This window comes from Patagioenas fasciata, chromosome 4 (genome assembly GCF_037038585.1).
Source record: "Patagioenas fasciata isolate bPatFas1 chromosome 4, bPatFas1.hap1, whole genome shotgun sequence".
NCBI classification, from domain to species: domain Eukaryota; kingdom Metazoa; phylum Chordata; class Aves; order Columbiformes; family Columbidae; genus Patagioenas; species Patagioenas fasciata.
The window spans coordinates 28080119-28100439 of record NC_092523.1 but is presented as its reverse complement, the minus strand read 5'-3'; the positions used below and the strand labels follow the sequence as shown (position 1 = coordinate 28100439).

Below are 20321 nucleotides of genomic sequence, written 5' to 3'. Positions count from 1 at the left end.
CTCCAAGAAACTATAGCTCTTCTCTGTTAGGATAGTGTGAATTTTGAAAGGTCTAAAGCAGCCCGTGCATCTGCTCTCAGCCAAAATGTCACTGCTTCTTGGCACGTGCCATGGCAGGGACTATTTTGCAATTGTGCCTCAGGAGATACGTGATGGTTTTGTGAACCATTTTGAAATTCCACTTGTGTAAACCTTATGTTCTCCTCCTTCCCCCAGTTTAGAATATTTTGATTTATTTAAATAACTTTAGTGTGAGATTTTTCTGGGTGGGGAGACGCAGAATTTTGCATGGGTTTGTTATCCTATTGTCACAACTGTTACTGAAAATGTAGTCCTAGCATCAGGAAAAGAATGTAGGCAAGAGATAGCTGTGGAGAGGTTAGCAGTGTAAAGAGTTCCTGCTATAAAAGCTTCTATATTTTAAATATTTAAATCAGAACTTTTGTGTTTCCCTGTTAAGCTTTCCCAAGCAATAAAAATGTAAAAAACCAAACCAAACAAAAAAACCCCAAACAAGCAAAACCAAACCAACAACAACAACAAAAACCCAAAAACCAACAGTACAAATAAACAACGAGTTTGTTCAAGCACAAAATACAATGCAAAAAATGAAGGGAGATTTTACATTTTTATAACGGGTCAAGATACCATGCAAAAGTCCCAAAGTGTGATTCTGTGAGTAGTCATTAAAGAAGTGGCATCTTTTACAAGAAATCTTCTGAAGTGAATTTCCTTCCCTTCCCTCTGTCTGTTTTCCCTTTCCCCTGGAAAGCTATTTTAGTATCACAAGATTCTGGTCTCACAGCCAAACAGGTAAATTTGATGACCATCCTGGTGGAATTTTTCAAAAATACCTGTAAAACTTCAGAGCAGAAGTTGCACTGAAAATCATTGACATGTGTAACTAACTCATATAGTCACTTTTGAAAACTGCACTTTGCAGTTCTGGAAGTGTTCTCAATTTGGAGACCCACTACTTTTTTGCTGACCTCCCAGCATTTACATTTAATTCTGAATGGAGAATATGTTCCTGAATTGTATGGAAAAAATGTGATTTCTAGATTAACAAATCCATTAGTCACTGTACTGTGGGAGTGAGAAGAGATCGTAGCAGAAAATGGGGTACACCTATGCTAAGATTTCTTGTTAGCAGTACTGGGTGTGTGTTTATGGAATCTTAGCATGGGGACTTGTGGACATAGTTTTAGCTTGATTAGAATGAGGGAAGAGACTTGCTGTTATTTCAGTGGGGCAAGATTCGATTTCTTAGTTTCTGTTGAGATTTCTGGGAGAGGGCGAAGACAAAGAGTATACTCATCAGACACTGAGAAAATAGGGATTTTTTTTTTTACCAAGTCTGGATAAAATTTGAAACCCACCTTTTTTGTCCATCACTTCAAAGACATTGCAACTTGAAAAAGCTCTAATGACATTTTTCTTCACTATGCTTTGCTTTCCCTACTCCTATGAGAGGTTGTATGAATCCATAGGTATGAGAATTTGCCACTAGTGCATTTAGACAATGAAGACTATGTCTAGACTGAAAGCTGAGGAAGAGACAGACTTGCTGAACCCTTAGAGCTGCATCCTGTGGGCTTTACATCCTCAGCTTTTATCAAGTCAGGAGGTTGGGTGTAAGTGACCCACAGAATTCTTGGAAGAAGCCAGTCCCAAAATGTCTGATGATGGAAAGGATCTACCCCATTTGTTGCTACCTATGCCCGGTTTGCTCAGATAATGAGAACAGGAGTGCTAAAGCTTGAATGTACTCAGGTTTTTTCCCTGTTCAGAAGGCTAGAGTAGGGATGGTAATGAGTTTTTTTGTTTACAGCATGATTAGTGGCCGAGTCTGGTCTTGACAACTGACTGATGTCCCTGCTTATTGTACAATGTGGATATGCTTTGAGTGTGAAAAAAAAAAATGAAATTCTGCCAGAGTCTGACTAGATGTCCTAGAAGTGCCTCCATCAAAGTAGGGAGCTGTCATAAATTTTAGATTTTAATACTTCGTCCTTGATGAGAGTTCTGAATTTGGTGTGTAGCTTGTGAAACTCACTTGTAAGAACTTCATGTAGCAAGTAAACAGTATCTGAGAGAGCATACTGCATGTGGCAGGGCATAAGCGGAGAAAGGTTGCTCTGGTAGGTTAAGAATGGGACGACAGTTTAGGACAGATACCTGTTCAACCTGAAAAATCAGATAATTCTATGTTGGTAGGATTAGAGAAGAAAGACTGTGCTAGTAAACCCATCACCCTGGAAAAAATGGGTAAGCTAGTTGATGATTTTGTCAGGAAAGCCAGCTGCAAAGCAGAATGGTAGCAAAAAGAGAAACTTTATGGAAACACCAAAACCAGAGCCACGTCAGAACTCAATTAGCTTTAATTTTTTTTGTATGACTTCCATTCTTAGCTTCAGCCAAAGCTGGCTATATCCAGACAGTTCTTATGGTACATTCATCTAACCTGTGTCAGAAAGAATTTTGTTTCGTGTTATTTCTAGTCCAGTTGCATAGAGGGTCAGAGGAATGTGGAAGTATTTGGTTTTAGAAGCTAAGCTACCAAGCTTCTCCAGATTCCTTTTTTTCTTAGATACTTGTTTTTTTGACAGTATTATGATAGCGTCATGTACTGTCATCTGTGAGGTACAGGTACTGCTTATATATTATATGTACTGACTAGTCAGTTCAATATATGCTTTGAACCAACTATTAAATGGTGATAGTTTTGTTCTAAATGTACTGTTTTGATTTCACAGGTGCCTGCATAAATATCACCAACAGCCAGTGCCAAATGCTGCCATATAACTACACCACTGTAACTTCAGTTCTTTCCATTGTCAAAAATGTTGAAATGGAAAAGTTCCTGAAGTTCTTCAGTTATCTCAATCGTCTCAGCTGCTATCAACACATCATGCTGTTTGGCTGTAGTCTTGCTCTTCCTGAATGCATCAGTGACGGTGATGACAGGTATTTGGGAATGAAAATCAGTGGCTAGAGCCAATTGTGGTAAAATACTCGCTGTCTAATCAGACAGACAAAGATCCAAACTAAGCCTATGACCTTCTCATTGCAAAAGTTCTGTCTGTCAAAGCTATTCACAACATTTCTGCCATGATAAGCCTACTGGAATGGAGTTCTCTTAGAAAAATTATTGCCAGTGTATGGAATAAAACTGTGGTACTAGGGCAGTCAGGTTTTTTTTTTGTGTTAAAAGTCTGTCCAGAATTCTGGTACCTCATTTTTACAATCTGGATGTGCTGAAATTGAATGCTTTGTAACGACATAAATGCATTGGATATCTATAGTATTGGCATAAAGTGTGGTGGCTGCTAGCTAAATTAAATTTCAGATTTTTTTTTAGTCATTTCCTCCAGAAAAATTAATATTTTAAATATGCTTTATGGTATTAGATTAGCAGGATGTATTCAGAGTGACATAAACTGTTTTGGAACCTTAAGATGCATGTCTTGATTTCTGCATTTACATAATTACACAGCATTAGTGTCATGCACATGCACTTTTTTCATTGAGTTTGATTTGAAAAAGAATCAGTGAGTTTAACAGTGCTAAAATCAAAATATGGCACCAAAAAAGGATTTTTTTTAAAAAATATATACACAATTTCTGATGTTTCTGGAGGAGGAAGAGAGAGAGGGTAGATTTCTTTCTCCTTGTTTTCATTTCTCCTTATTTCCAATTTCTCCACTGTGAAATTCAGTGGAAGAGAATATGGCAGTGGAATAAGTGATTCAGTTAACATAACAAGAAGTAAGAAGCCCAAAACTGTACAGTTTAGAAGGAATAGAATGCTTATGAAAAATTTATATGAGATGAGATAAGCTGGTCTAAAATATAGTTGTCATTAAAAGTTACAGTCCTACTCCAAGCCATATATGCCTGCCATTTCCATTGCAGCATTGTGATTTCTGGATTGGCCAGTTTAGCTGACTAAGCTGTCAGAAAATTAATCCAGAAAAAAAAGTGTACAGATGATTATAGGGATAGGATTAGGGTGGAGGTAAGTTAGCATGGGTAATGATGGAACAAGACTGAATATTAGACTAGCTGAGCTGTTTAATCCAAATACACCTGTGTGTGTATCTTTGTTAGACTACCAAAACTATTTTCAGTTGACCCTGTTTAATTCAGTGCATGATTAATTATAACCCGCCTGCTCCAATTCTGTATTAGAATTGTTCCAGTTAAAGAATCTGGTAACATACGATCTTAAGCTACCTGTGGTCTCTAGGTATTGCAGAATAAAATAAGAAAAGCGGGTTCAAGTAATCAATTTATATATTTAAACATTTAACAACAGAAGAGGCCGTTTCTCTGTTGCTGTGCTGATTCTGGCTTGTTTGGAATTTGACTTTCTCAAATGTTTTGAGAGTGAGTGGTGTGTGTCAGAAGTGCAAAGCTCATAAGTCAATCAATAAATAGGAGTCTTGAAAGGATAAGATTTTTACCTTTCCTTTTCCATTTATTTCCTGAAAACATCTTTCTTGCAGGGCTTACATTATTACAGCTGCCTTGCTAGTTTAAAAAGGATGCAAGTTAACCTAGTTTGGAACATGCAAGTTTTTGCTCTTGTTTTGGGTGGCAACCAAAATACTTGGAGATTCAAGAGTCAGGGTTTTTGAATTTGTGTGTGTTTTTGGTGTTTTTGTGCTGTGTGTGTGTTTGGTTTTGTTTGTTTGTTTGTTTGTTTGTGTGTTTGTTTGTTTTTAATCCACAACGGCAACCTTCTCCCATTAGTTTTAATGTCAAAGCTGGAACTGGATTTCTGTGTCCTGGTTTATGTTCTGGAGGTAACAATGGCTCCTTCTGTTCTTATTTTAAAATCTTTTCTGTGGAGACTACCCTTGCCCCTGCAGGCTGATTGGGAAGAAAGTCCATGGTGCGACTGTGAATGATGCAAGTTAATGTTACAATCTGACTTCACTTGAAGTAGTCATGTTTCCAGAGTGTGTAATGGGTGACACTGAAAGTATAGGCTGAGTGGAAACGGCAGGAAGAACCATAAGGCTGGATTGACAAAGTGCTGGTTTGTTAACTCTAGTTTGCTAAACCTGACTTGTCTCAGTTTGACTTCTGCTTTCTTCTTTAAAGAGAATACTTTCTTCTGTAGGCAACTGAGTGATTTTTGTGATTACTGTTTTTCTTGTAGCACCCAGTTATTGCAGGCAAAGGGATATATTTCAAAGCCATGAATAATGGTTTTAAGAAGCATCATATCTGCCCAAGGTAGTTATTTAATGCCTTCCCTTCCCCACTCCCTCTCCCTGGTAACTCCTCTGAGTGAGACCTGGAGAAGGTTCTTTGTTGGTATGCAAAATTCTTGGTATGATAAAGGGAAGTTACTTTGTATGTGTTGAATCCAGATACGAAAAAGGAAGAGACAGACTTGTTCCTGTTCTAGCTCTCTTGAGTAGAGAAATCTGTGAAGCAGAAACATACTTAAGGAGAAGCAGAAGAGCCGTTGGGGAAAGACCCTGATGACAATGAATGGGGGTATCTCCATATGCTGTAGCCCTTTTTTTGGACTATGTTTGGTTGTAGTTTTTTGTTGGTGGTATTTTTTGTTGTTGTTTTTGTTTGGTTTTGTTTTTCATATGCAATGTCACAAATAATACACTAGTATGGAGAACAGTTGTTACTAACATTGTCACTAGTTCCTCCACTCAATTAAAACTGTTTGATTCTAATTGCCAGTGCATCTCTGATCATAGTTTTTCATTTATTGGTACTTCTTTGTTTTAGAGTGCAATTGGCTCAAATTTATGTAAATCATAATTTGGCAAATAAAGAGAAGAAATCAAACTCATGTGATACTCAGATGTCTATTCTTAGGTATTGTCGAGACAGTCTGTGTTGGCAGCTGCAGCCATGGGAGCAATAATCATAACAATGTGTTACAAGAAGCAACAAAAAGTTACTAATCTTTGGCACCCAGTGTGCTGTCATTACATGGCTTTGCTCTGATATTTAAACTTGTATCTGTTTCGCATTTATCTTTCATGTGTTTATAAACATTGTATTCATTAACACTTGAAGGAGATTAAGGTTCTAGACAGAGAGAATCTTCAAGTGTTTGTATAACACACAGTGGGGTTAAGTACTGAGATTTCTGAATATTGCTAAAATGCGGTTGCTCTTGAAAATTTTTTTGTATCTTAGTGCAATGAAAATAATGTGTGGTAGTAAAAATATACTAATTTTAAAAGCTGTATTTAATTCCAGCAACTGGATGTACAATCAGCTAGCCCTCCTCTTGTAAAAAGATGTGTAACAGTGCCTTTAAAATACTACTTTCCAGTAAAGGTAAAGTTTGAAAGTACGCTAAAACCTGTGTGAGAATGGAACATGGAAAGCTGAAGTGCAATAAGACTTTTTTCTTGCTTATTACTCGCTCATAGTTTGGGTAGTAAGAGACTTTATTTTTAAAGCTGTTATGAAACTTCTTCCTCCTTGGGTGAATGGATGAGATCTTTCCAATATGACTTCAAAATCAGATGTAAAAAAAAAGCGTCTTAACACAGTCCAGTAGCAAAAAAGTAACACCAATAATGCAAGAACATGTTAAACTAGTCTTAACTAATGCTTAACTAGTGCTTAACTAACTAATGACTTCTAAAACATTCAAGGTAACAATTTTGCCCTTTTGGGTAGTATTAGTCTGCAACCTATTAGCACCAAATGCAACACAGGTATTTATATTTGTTGTAAGAAAGATCTGTCCTTAGAGCTGTTGGTCATGATTAATGGTTTACACTAGTGAATTTTTCTTTACCATTGGGAGATACTAAGAGTAGCCCAAAGGTCAGTTGCTGCAATGTAGTGGATGCTTATTTATAGCAATTCACCTGCATTGGATTCTGCAAGTCCTGCAGACTTCAGCTATTGTATTCAAGACGACAAAAAAAAAAAATCTGGGAAAAAGTTAGTGTGCAGTGTTTTCAGATTTTTTGAAAGATAAAAAGGGTGTATTTTAAAGCTAAAATGAATGTAAAATTTGAATATTCAATATCAATAGAGAAGTTCATAGTGGGTCAGCCTATAACTGCATAATGCAAACAAACAAATTGGATGATGCTTTCTAATATTTCTTGCACTCTGTGAGTACTCGTGTTTCATCAAAAGATTCGGTAAAATAGGCAAGTTATATGAGATCCTGAAGGCATATGTACAAGGCTTATTTGGACTTTTTATGATGGAAATAAATTTGAAGGTTGTGGATTCTCATACCTCTTTGCTGTCATGCTGTGTTCTGACGCAGAAACTAATAGCTTGAGTACTTCCACTAATCCTCTGTGTAGCAGTGTTTTCCAGAAAGCTGAGGAACTGCCTTGCATTGATAGATCCCCAGAGTCTTAAATCTTTGGAGTTCGAACTTTAGTTAAAGTTCTGCCTAAAAAATAGTATTAGGATGATGCAAATTAAAAAGGGTAAAATGCTCTCAAGGTAAAACTCTAATGCACTTTGCATTTCTGTATCTGCTTACTGTGCTTTTTTTTCATGTTGGACACCTTTGAAAATAAAGTTGTGAAGTAGTGTGTCTTCAGTTAAGGCTCAAGGAGGCTTTTTATGCTGAATGATGTACAAACATGCACTGAGGGGCAGCCTCCTGCCACTGAAAGAGGCCCAGCTGAACAAAACAAGTAAGGGAGAAAGTAATACTGCCACATTAATAGCTGGGGAAGCTGAGACTGAGCAGGAAAAATGCAGAAAAGCAGAGAACACAACCTGTAACACTTGTATCCTCTGTCTTTAGGTACAACATTATTTTTCCTCTTGATTAAAATCTGCAAATTCATTTCACTCATTATAATTTATTCACTTTAGTTCTGATCTAATACCTACTGAATGATAGAGGAAAGAACTCTCTGCAGTAGTTTGACTTTTTGGTCTCCTCCCCTCTCCTTTTCTCTCAGGCTCAGTCTAAAAGAGAAAATCAGGTGATGAAGGGAAAATGCTTTCTCTGATTTTCAGGCTCTTTCTTATGAAGGACTTTGTCATGTCAGTGTCTGTATGTAACAGTTATTTTTGTTGTGCTGTGATATCCATGCTACACACAACAGTTTCCACATAAAGACTTGTAGAAAGCCAGAGGTCAGAATAGGGCCATCTGCTATGTTGGGGGTGGAGAAATTAACTAGTGAAAATTAGGTTAATAGGAAAAAAGGTTGTAGGAAGCTGTGAATACTTTGTATGCAGTCAAATATACTTTGAAGAATTGCTCTGTTGCTCTGACTCTTAGTGGCAAATTAACTTTTTTTTTTTCTTGTTTGTTATCTTCATCTATTTTCTGTAATTTATAAAAAGGAAGGAAAAGTCTCATTTTTGTTATGGACATAAACTAGGATGAAATATTAGGTCCAAAAAGCAAATCCAGAAATATGTGTGGTATCTTTTACTGTAAGCTGATGACAATTTAAGACACATTTGTGGTCAGCTACAAAGAAGGAAAGGAAGAAAGTTTATTTTAAGTCCTCTTAGAATATGGAGAAGAATCAGACTTCACAGAGTAAGGGATTGCTGCCAGTCAAGTTTCATATAACCCTTGAAAGAGATCTGAGATGTGGCTGTTTCCCTCTTCTTGCTTTTGTGAATGGCACTCTAAGCTTATCTATGTTCTTTGGTTCTCCTGCTTACAGTGAAATTAACTTTCATTTGTTTTTCTTTCCTCATAGTGTACATTTAGACTTTTTAAAATAACAAGACATTACATAAAAACTGTTAAGTTAATTGAGGATTTTGGATTGTTTAGGAGAAAAAATTGTCTGAGTCACATAGATCTTGTTTATGTAGCTAATGAGAATTTTTATTTTAAGACTTGGAACAGGAAGCTATCAGCATATATTTAAGTCAATATTTATTATGTAAAGTTCATAATGGGTTTAAATGTTGATGAATGATGTGTGAATATGTATGAGTTTGGATAGGCAATCCTCCACTGGCATGTTTCAGTCTTGTTTTAATCTACCTAATTTTGGTAACAGAAGCAGATAAATATGCCAAGACAAAATAGCAGCTGCTAGGAGCTCTGGATAAGCAATCTGGTAGGTGGTCTGTGATGTGGCTGCTATGCTATTCTTTTTTATAATGCACCTGTGTGGAGGTGTGAAATTATAGTTGCACTGACAACCTTGCCATTCTGCAGCTTTTAAGAAATGTTTGCATTTCACACACTTTTGAAGTTACAGTTTCAGAGTAATTTTTGAAGTGACTGTATTGAGAAACCCTCCTGGAAGAATGTTTAGAATTCTCTATCATAATCCTGTCTGCAAAGGTTTCATTAGAATTGGTGGTACCCGATTTAAAAAGTTGAACTACAGCATTGGCGACAATCAGTTATCAGTCTTTTGAGGAAGAAGTTGGGAGGATTTTCTCATTCCCTTCTCTGCCTTGTATTTTTATACTCTTCTTATGACTCTTTCCAGTGTATTCCTTGCCATGACCCAAGCACAGGGGGTGGAGGCTGCTGTCAGATGCTTATAAAGTGGCTATGAGTTGTTTCCCAAGTTTAAAGTCTGGATTTTCACACCCTGTAGGAGTTGCTTCATCCTTCTAATGTATTCTCTTTTTGTTGGTGCCTCATTAGACGAAGGAAGTTAACATGACTCATAGAGGCTATTCCAGTTGGAGTTTTGGCAGTGGTTCCATATCAAGGAGATCCATCTATTCTATTCATAAGCCTTGAAATAGAAGATTATAAACTTCAACTTTTTAATAATGAATAAAGCGGAGGTGATGCTCAGTGGATGAAGTGCTTTATACCTAAAATGTTTGAAATCACGTTTTGTTTTAAATCTTGCTGTGTCTTGGTTTTGAGCCCTTGGGAATCTAACAGACTGATTATATACAGTAAAGCACACTGTTTTAAAATCTGTCTTTGAATACATACCTGTGTCATAATACAGCTTTCATTTTCTAAATCTAGTTGAGGTTCATGTAAGCACAGTTGTGACTTGAACCACACAAACTTGGAGATCCAGCTAATGAAAAACTTGTATAGTCAAATCCTGTCAAAAGTGAATACAAAAATTAGAGAGGAAGAGAATGTGATAAAGCACACAAATAGTGTGCTCTGTCTGACACCGTTATTTATTTTTGTGTCTTTCATTGTTGATTTAAAGTGTTCTACAAAGGAAATTGCTAAACTGTTTAGCAAAAAAACCTGAGGAACACAAGGGTGTATGTTACTTGAGAAAGCCCAGACCAGCAGAATAAATGAATACCTTTATCTTTCATTGTGCCCTTTGTGCCAGTCAATATTATCTTCTGAAAGCTGTGGTTTCACCAGTAATTATAATAATAGAAGTTGCACCATCTAGTTATTTCAGAAGTAGAACATTAAGGATAGAGTTGCTAATGGCAGATAGTCAACATGCTGTGAGGAACATTTAGTAAAGTATTTCCTGCATGATGTGCATACTCAGTTTCAGCACCAGTCTGCCCTCAAATTGGTAATGCATTAATTCAATGTGAAATAGAACTGATTTATGGCAATAAGATAGTGAAATAGTTGGCAGGTGTAGGGCACAGGTTAGAGGTTCAAAGTAGCAAAAATATCTGCTTAAGATATGTGTAAAATAATACCAAACAGTTTCTGTGTACTTTCGGATGTGTGTATGTACAATAACAAGTGTCATATGCAAGGTTGTGACTGAAACCGTGTTTCAGTGAATATGCTGAACATGCATGAAGTCTTTTCCTAAATAAAAGGACAGTGAATCAAATCAGAGATAGCTGAAAGAGAAAATTGAATAAGTAATAAATTGATATATTATATATGAACAAAGAAAATCTACAATATGCAGATTCAGAAAGTGATGGAGTATTTGCTGAGAGAAAGGAATTAGAAGAAAACAAATCATCAAACCCCAGCTCCCACTCTGAGGAAAGACAGTTGTTCAAGAAACAAAGTTTTATTTCTACTGTCCTATGACTAGGACATGTTCTTCATGGGATACAAGTGAAACACTGAGTTAGGAACAAGCTAGTTTACATCTGACTCAAAGGAATGCTTACAAATTTCTGAAAGGTTCGCCTTGACCATATTACCAAGAAACAAATGAAAAAACTTGAAGAAACAGCATTCAAGAAGTAGCGTTTCTGAAGATATATCTTTCTTCTCAATATACCCTGTATTACTCAGGAATAATTTCATACTTCATAACTTATTTTATTTGTACTGTGTAACTGTTACTTATAAGGCAGAAAAAATGTGCTAACGAGAAGATTATACTTTGCATTGTCCCTCAGAACTCAGACCTTGAAATCAACATGTCATACTCATCACCTTAGGAGCCATTACTGCTTGGTCTCAAGCTGAGACAATATAAAGGTGACAAGTGTTGTTTTGTGGGTTTTTGGTTGGTTGGTTGGGTTTTTTTGCAAGGAGTGCTAGGGAAAGTACAGGTAATGATACGGCATTGGCCAGAATACTTACATTTAAAGTTGATTAACGTGTTTCTTAGAGGACCATTTCTCCAGATCTGTTTAATTTCTAGGGAAGAAAAAAAAAAAAAAAAGGCACCACTAAACTTTTTTTTTATGCCTGATATCTGCCCTGGGCAAAAACAGAAAGAAAAATTGGGTTGCAAACAAAAAACATTAATTAATAACCACGAATTCCTAGAGTCTCCAAGTATTCAAGTAATGGAACTTGAAATTTGGCAGGGAGGTTGCTCTGATAAGTAGTAAGCTCTTTATCATGGCTGTTGAAATCTAGGAAGATAAGGAAAGTAGAAAATACGTTTGCTTTAGAAGAACTTCTGTTTATAAAGTTTTATGCTATAGAAGTTAATCCCCAAATTTTAGCTTACATGTCTCAAAAAAATCATAGTCTCTCTGAAAGCTTCTATATCGATGTCATGGATCAGCTAGTGTGGATGGTCATAAGGAAGATTCTCCATGTCACTGACTCTCCCAATAGCTGGGGGTGGCACTGGAGATAGGTACAGCCCCTTACAAAAAAGACCATGAAATTAAGTCTCTGACGCCAAACTCTTTTACAGAAATGTGCCAGTAGATGGCACATGCAGTGTACGGGAAGGACAAACCAAGGACAAAATATAGGGAAAGCAGGACAGAGAACTGAGGCTGAAGTGAATGTTTTTCCCCCATTGAGACAACTGTCCTTTCCCTGCCCACAAATAGAAGCTGTTAACAACTGCTGGTATGTATAGTTTGTAAAATTCAATGCACAGAAACGATTGCTTAAGAAATTAATTCTAAATTAAAAGCTAGAAAAGTGATAGAGAGATAGAGGCAATGGTGTCCTGCATTCGCCAGAATGATGTCTCTGGTCTAGTGGGTATGAAGCCAGCTTTTGCCATAGGAGGCAGCATCAAACTCGTACACTGTTTTAAACCCTCTCCACTGAGCTAATGTGCTGACCATGAAAACTTTTCCGAATCACGAAAGATTCTTCTTTCAAAGTGTGTGTGTTGGGGGAATTATGGATAGACCAGAGTTAAAAGGTTATCAAGCACAGAAACATTTTTGAGTACAATTTTGGCATGGGAGTGTCCCTTTTGAAACATATTATGCATCACAGTGCTGCTCAGGGGAATTAAGAGAAGGGAAGGAGGAAGAAAAGAAAATCAGGAGGACTGGTTATTTTTAAATGCATGTTTTACTGATGGATTGCTTCCAGCCCTGTTTACCTAATGATTTGCTTTGTGTAGTATCTGTTATAAGCTGCGGTTTCTGTTTTCTAAGTTGGTATGTTAACTAGGGATCACAGGTCATCCTCCTACACATGCAATATATTATTAGTTATAAATAAATACCGATCATTGAAGTAATTGAAATCACTGTTTACAATGAATCATGCAATGAATGTGGCTTTTTGTTAGTGTTTGTTTGGCAATTTAATATACCTGCTAGAAAAACACACCTTGTTTTTACAAAATGAGTTTTATTTCATTTAATAAGTTGCAATAATTCTATGATAGGAGCTCTCAGTAAAATCTTTCATTTTCACAAACATTGCGGGAGTATTAACGCTGATAGTTTCCTGTCAGACTTGTGCATCTGGACTCAAAACCAGAGAGGTATAGATGGAGGAACATTTTATCTTACTACAGCAAAACTCTTCTAGTAGATATGAGTACACTGTTTTATGCAGAAGTTAATAAACAAAAGGTGTTTGGATTGAATAGTAGTTAAAGGGTTCTCCAAGAATTCATATGCTTTTCAGCTCATTTTTAGCCTCTTTTCATGCCTGGCTTATTAACAAGTAACTTTTAAACCATCTGCAGTTAAAAAGTAATGAGAGTTCAGTTATTGAGACATACTAACCTTTGTTAAGTTTGTCTCTCCTGTGAGAGACATTTCTGTAAATTAAATCAACAGTGTGTTCAGCATTTCCGTGATAAATGTCGGGTGAGAATTTTCAGAAATTTGACTTCATTAAGGAGAAATTTTGGCAGATGGTACAAGATTGTAAAAATAGCTTATGATTGTAGCAATATTCCCAATAATATTTGTTTAAACTGATTCCTGCTGAACTATAGCTCTAATTAATTAATTTACTACATCTCTCCCATTTTCGCTGTCATGTTTGAATCAAGTGATGCAATCGGAAAGAGAAATCTGGAAGGGCTGGCTGCTTAGTCAGGACAGATCCTCTCAGCTGATTATGGTCATAATACAAACTACATTAAATCATTTTGATAACTATTTTTGATACTACTTTCAAGGCTATATGGCAAAATTTATGTAAGCACTTTGCTAACTATGGAAGAACAGAGAAAGCGCTTCTGCGCTGCTGGGTACACGTTAGATGTTTTTGATTGTTACGGTATTGTAAGGTCAGCTGTGACATGGTGCTCTTGTGTCCAGAAAGTGACTGAAGGGGCAGAGTTGATCTTTGAATTTAGGTTTGTTGCTTATTCCAGATAGAAATGACTCCTTATTTTAGTCAAATTAATTTATCTGGGTTTTGTCTACCAAATAAATGCTTGCACTGATTAAAAATTCTAACCTGCATTGTAGCGACTGTATCCATCCATTGTAGAGACTGTGTCCATCCTAATGGATATCAGCTGAGTTTGACCACATTGTGCAAACAATGTTACTGGGCCTGAAAGAGATGTTAAATTCAACAGCAGTTGATGTAGAAGATGTGAAATTCAACAGCAGCTGCTTTATTCATTTCTGGATGGATAAGAGGAGTCTTTTTAATCTAATGGTATCTTTAGATTTGTTCCTAGTTCCACTTTCAATGGAATCAGGACTTTCTATTTCTTTCCTCTGTCTGAACAGCCTTCAGGGTTCTGTGTGACCTCTTAGTTAACTATGGTACTCTTGGATATCAGTGATCTGTTCTAAGACTCTTTTAGGTGTAAATCTTTAGCTGTCTCTTTTCCATTGCCACCAGATATGGAAAATATTAAGGAATAATTAATTGGACCTGTACTTTTTAGGGGGAAAAATGTAAGGCATCTGTATGGACCCACAGAACAGATTCCGGTCCAGTTATTTGGTTCTGAGACTTCTGTCTTGTCATAGCCTATAAACGGATTGCATGCTCTTCCAGGCAATCCATTAAGTATCCATATTTTTCATTCTCATTGTACAAACCAGCGTTTTTTCAATCCCTTGAAAAGGGCACTCCTCTTGCGGCTCATCTGTAATTGCCAACCTCATGACAGCAGATCAAACATTCATGAATGTATGGGTGAGAACTGGCTTCCTACACGAGCTCTAAATCCTTATATTCCATCTCTGCAGGGTAGATGAGAGGGAATTTACTAGCAGTTCAGCCAGTGGACTGTAGCCCTTAATGTTATATGAACAGCTGGAGCCATTCTTCAGTCTCCCACCTCGGGGGGAAAGCCTTTTGCCAGGATCAGCTCTGAAGCCTTTTTTCTCCTTTAAGATTTTATATGTTTCTCAGACTGTGGGTCCTATGTAGCCCTTTTACAGGTTAATTATGCATCTTTGTATTTATACATAGGAACCTGTTTCAAGAAAGCAGTATATTCATTTGAGCTAAAAACAAGGTGGAAAGTCAGAAGTACATGTGCAGCTAGTTTGGCATTCAGTACTACAGTGTGTTGCATGGAGCTGAGGCTCCTTCCCTAAATGTTGCTAAATAGATTCAATGTAATTTTGTCAAGTGGAATAACCCCAAAAATCTAAAATTATTTTGTGAGAACTAACAATGGCTGATGTGGTAGCTTGTCGCTTCAACTTGTTTGATTTCAGGACTGTAGAAATACAAAGAATAATCTCAGTTTTCTTCTTCCCATAATTTTTGCATGTTTCCTGGGTTTTTCAGTTTGTCTCCATCTGTGTCTGCCTCTCCGCACCTCAACAGTCTCTCACGATTTTATTACCTATTGCTTTATTCTGCCTCAGACCTTAGATTTATAATATCATCATTCCTAGCCTGTGTGCCTATGGATGATACAGTGGATTACCCTGCAGTGCCCTATAGCAAGGCTGTAGCATGAGTAATATTTCCTCTGATAGCCATGCCAGTTTAAACTTTTCCTTAAACAGATTTGGCTGAAAAAAATAATCTGGCAAAATAACCTAAAGTTGTTTATAACTTGGTGCAATACGTGAATATGATTTACTGTGTGGCCACAGAAGGAGTTTACTGAAATAACTGAAGGGATGGATGGAGTTGGGGTAAGAACAGTAATGAGGACCAGCAGTAGCTGAAAATGTTCAGCAGTGTGCCTTCAGCCAGGTTGTCTACTGAACCGCAAATGTGACCTTTAGCCACAACAGGTGCAGTCAACAGTTCTGTTTTCTAAGAGTGATCTCCGTGCTGTACTTTCAGCTCTGGCACACCAACTTCATTTATAACCTTTTGCAAGTCATTTACCCTCTATCATTTTAATCTATGAAGTTGCAGTAATGAATTTTTCAACAGGACATGGCTGTTGCAGTGCTTTTAGCAGTGCAGATACTAAATGTGAGGGCACAAAGAAATGCCACAGAAAATAGATATATTATAGAAGTTACCAGGTTGCACGGAGAGTCCCTGCAGGGTGATTAGTTTTGGTGTTTTTTTTTGTCAACTTTAGCAATTTCTACCTTTCCTGACAGCTTATCCCTGATTTGCCTATATCCCTTTGAAAGGGGCCAATTTGGTTGTCAGATGAGAAAAAAGAATACTTTGTTGTTGTTGTTTTGGTCATGTTACTTTTCATCTGAATCAGTTACTTCACCTGACTTACTATGCGTCCCGCAAACAGCTGTTACTGCAAAACTGAAAGCAGCACAGAAACACATATAGACATTTGGGAACAAGAGCTGCATATGCTGCTGCTCCTTCCAGAAAAGACGTATCAAGAACCATGCCGTCAGTGGCTGTTGAGTCTGAGAGCCAGACCCTTGAGCTACCTTGAGCAATTGTTTCTTAAAAAATCTATTGAATTCTGCAGCAAGAAGAAAATAGTCATCTTCCTTGTCCTTACTGCTTCTTGCAGCATACTTCTTGGATAATTTCTAGGACTCAAACCCACCACTTAAGTGGCTTACAGATTCTTCTCATGAGCCCTGTGCATGGTAATATGATTGCAAAGAACAGAAGTCAGTATTACAGAAGGACTCATTTCTGAAAAGAATTAGTCTAAAAATGTAAAATGTCTTTGAGTGATAAGGACTAGATCCATGTAGGATTATAATCAGGCGATTTGAATTCTAATATAAGTAGACTCAAAGTGATTGGCATGACAAGAAAGTCAGATTGTCTGCTCTCAGGCAGTGCGTAACCTCTTTGGAAGCTTAAAATCAGGTAACATAATAGTTTTGGAGCATGTACTGTATTGTATATATCTGCTTCAATGGATATTTGATGTAAAACTCTTGCGATAAATAGCTTCTCTGAAGGTATCTTAGGCAAATTAAAAATCCCTATGTATTCTCTTTAACCTTAATATACTTTTTAATAAGCTATAAAGAACATCTTAATTTCTTTTGGTGCCGTATGATTCTTAATGTTGATGTTTCTATACAGCTGAAATAATGGAAGTATGAACTTTGAAGTGTGGGGAAACCAACCACAAAGTTAAAAATGTCACATATGTGTTCTTTTATCAAAGTCCATCTTCACCACGAGTTTTTTTCTATGAATATCCTGAAGAGCAGAATTGCAACCTAATATGTTATAACCTGCTTCTGTGCCGGCCACTGGCGCCAAATAAATTATGGTAAGATTGCCATAGATATGCCAGTTTATTTTTAAATTATTGGTCTCTAAGTAGCTGTAAATAAGACTAATCAAGATGGAGATTTCCGATCATCTTTTCATCCTTCAGTAGATTAAGCAATATGTCCATAGTAAACTTGATCTTTATCCAGAAATACTTAATTTATGGAGCACACATGACTAAACATTGAAACTGCACCAAATATTGCAGTAATTGCTGGATAATCCTATGCTTTCTGGTTTGTCAGAGCTTCTCTAGAGACTGCTTGGCTTCTTTAATCACTATGCAGTTGTCTATTAGAAGCTTAGTAATTTCTGAATTATTATTGTGCTATGTATATATCAGAACATTTATACTGCACTGTAATATTCAAATGGTGGACTGCATAAGCTAAACAAACAAGGTGAAGTTTTTATATTTGTGATTTTTTCATATAGATGTAAATAATATAATGTGCAGATTAATCTGAAAAAACTTAATTCATCTCCTAGCATTTGTAGAAACTTTTTAACTATTACGTGTAAATGTAATTGTGCATAGTTATATTTTAATATAACCTTTTACTGTTATTTGTAGAACTGCCATTGAAGTGAATGATCAGTATGTTGAAAGACTTTTGTAAACATTGAACTTTGCTGTAGTTACATCTGAAGAAATTGGCAAACTCATACTGGGATTACCTGATGGCTGTATGTCAAGCCTGTAGCTGCAGTGTGGTGCTTTGGAAGTTAATGATTTCGGTGTGGATCAAGGAGAACAGAGATAATATCAAATACTTCATATTTGTATAAAACTTTGTCTGAGAATCTTCAAGAACTGTTTGTGTGTGGTGTGTTTTTGTTGCTCTTTGTTGTTTGTTTTTCTTCTCAAATAGTAGTCACACTGGTACAAGTCATAAGAGCAGTATACATTTTCTTAGCCTTGATAAACTCAAGTAGATCTCAGTCACACACTTGCTAAATTCAAGTAATGTCCCTGCTATCACTTCTTTGGGGAAAAAAAAAAGACAAAACCAAAACAACAGAATATACTGCCTTCAAATTACTATTTGTGATGATCAGATATGCTTCATTGGACAACGGGGAACCATAACAGTTAATGCGGTAGAATCACTGCTTATGTTTCTTTGCACTGTGATGTAATTTTGTAGTGTATTCTGTGTGTTCTTAAAAAATAAACATAAAGTTAACTCTATCAGTCTGAAAAAAATAAACATCTAGCATCCACATATAGATCATATCAATACTCCAATTTAGTTACGTAGCATCGTATTTCTTACAGATATTTTGGAACTCAAGCATCTTTCTTTTGGCATTTTCTGTTAAACCAAGGGATCTGCTCATGTGAATACCTCTGCTCATGTGTGATTGTGTTAATATAACTTTTTAGAAATAGTAGATCAGCTAAAAATTAAGAGGTAAAAAATGTCCACAACTCTAAATGAAAGTGACTGGATGCAGTCACTTGCCATGCCAAATCCCCTGTATTTAGGGAGTTTTTCAGGCTCCGGTCAGGAGGCAGTGATGTCTACTGCGCAGCTCTTGCTGAGCCCATTCTTTCTCTCCATATCAAATAGGTTCTGTAAATAACAGAAGGGTGTTTTAGAACATCTTTATCTGAAGAGCCGTTACAGGTCAGATAGTAAGCTTTTGATTTGCCAGTGCAGCATGCAGAACTAATAAGTGGCAGCTTTTCCTGTCATCAGGAGGGACCATTGTTCTTGGTTTTGTGCACAGTTAGATGATATGTACTTTATGGTGCTGAAACTTTCTGCCTTTCAACACATTGCAGTCTGATGGTGAAAAGTACTGGTTTAGGATGTATATCTGCTTCTTTTCCAGGCAACAAGTAAGCTGCCAACTAGAAAGCTGGAAGAACCAATTTTAGAGGTGAAGGTCCTTGGCTTGTTTCTGGGATAACTTCAGTACTGCAGTATGAAAAGTACATTGTGTAAAAGTCTTTATCATCTGGAGAATATATCTCTAAAGATACCTGTTTTCAAAGTGGTTGCAACTAGAGTATGCAATGAACTCAGTAGCAACACTGGCAGCACATTCCTCTCATTAGGTACTAAGCAAAGAAAGGCAGCTGTACTGACTTCACAATACTTTACTTTACACAAATTTCCTCATGTTACCACTAGTACTCAGGCAGCTCTGACAGCTTTTTATTCCTTACTTGCAGGGTTTGTTGCAGTATCACACAGTTGCTAATAGTACTATGTTTTTCTCTATTACTGTAAAATGAAACATTGAGTAAGGGAACTGTTGGGTATTGTGGACTTTTAAAGTTTGAGCCACTTACTTGTGCCTGAACATGGAGTTCTAGCCATGTTTTTGAGGTAGGCAGGTACAACCAGGAGTCAGACACAAAGAGAATGATTATATAATCTATGTGGTGTACTATGGAAAAGATCTTTTCTATGGCATTGTGAATGGTTATGGATGAAGCAAAATTGCATTTGCTAAAGCCCCAAAGGTTCTGCAGTAATTTAGATATAAACTGCAAAAAGTTTCATTGAAAATTTAATTAATGTAGGGGTATGGGAGAAAACATGTTAGATGTGGTATGTGGGGTCTAAATGTGGCCTTGATATGAAGACACAGAATGAAGTGCAGGTTGACAGTGATCCCCAAGATGCAAACCTGAGTGACAGACAGACTTATTTCTTGAAATAGCCCTTTGTTGCCTCTCAAACACTAAGGGGACTGTATATCCTTACAGCAAAGAACATGGCAAGGATTCAGAGTTGTGCATTTATGTTTTTGCAATAAACTAGCTATTTCAAATATAACACCTTTCATTAATGACTAGACTTGCTATAATCTACTTTAAGTAAAATGATATTTAGAAGTGTCTGTGCATGTGTGTCTGTGTTTTTATTTCTGAAAATTCAAACAAAATATTGGAGTACTGAGTTGTCCTTGGCTAGGCAATTAATTATCTTTTGGGTAACTGCTTTTGTAATAGTTCTTCAAGTTGTTTCCAAATTCCAGTAATATCAAGAATTTACAGTTTGCCGAACGTTAAAAAGATTTCGGTATATTCAGTTCAAATTCCTTATGTTAGTTTGTGATATTTCTTTCAGTTTTGTTCTCATTTTCTGTGTGAATTTCCCCCAACAGACCAGATTTAAATAGCTCA

The 20321-nt window shown here is 36.6% G+C and overlaps 1 protein-coding gene across 5 annotated transcripts in view; it reads left to right on the top strand.

The window, feature by feature from the left end:
- The window catches only part of CORIN (corin, serine peptidase), a 143256-nt gene that overhangs the window by 50892 nt on the left and 72043 nt on the right, over positions 1-20321 (top strand). For all 5 annotated transcript variants that reach the window (XM_071807457.1, XM_071807456.1, XM_071807455.1 and 2 more), the window contains one exon: positions 2757-2967. In XM_071807457.1, the coding sequence (XP_071663558.1) occupies positions 2757-2967 (211 nt within the window). The remainder of the gene's footprint in view (positions 1-2756; positions 2968-20321) is intronic.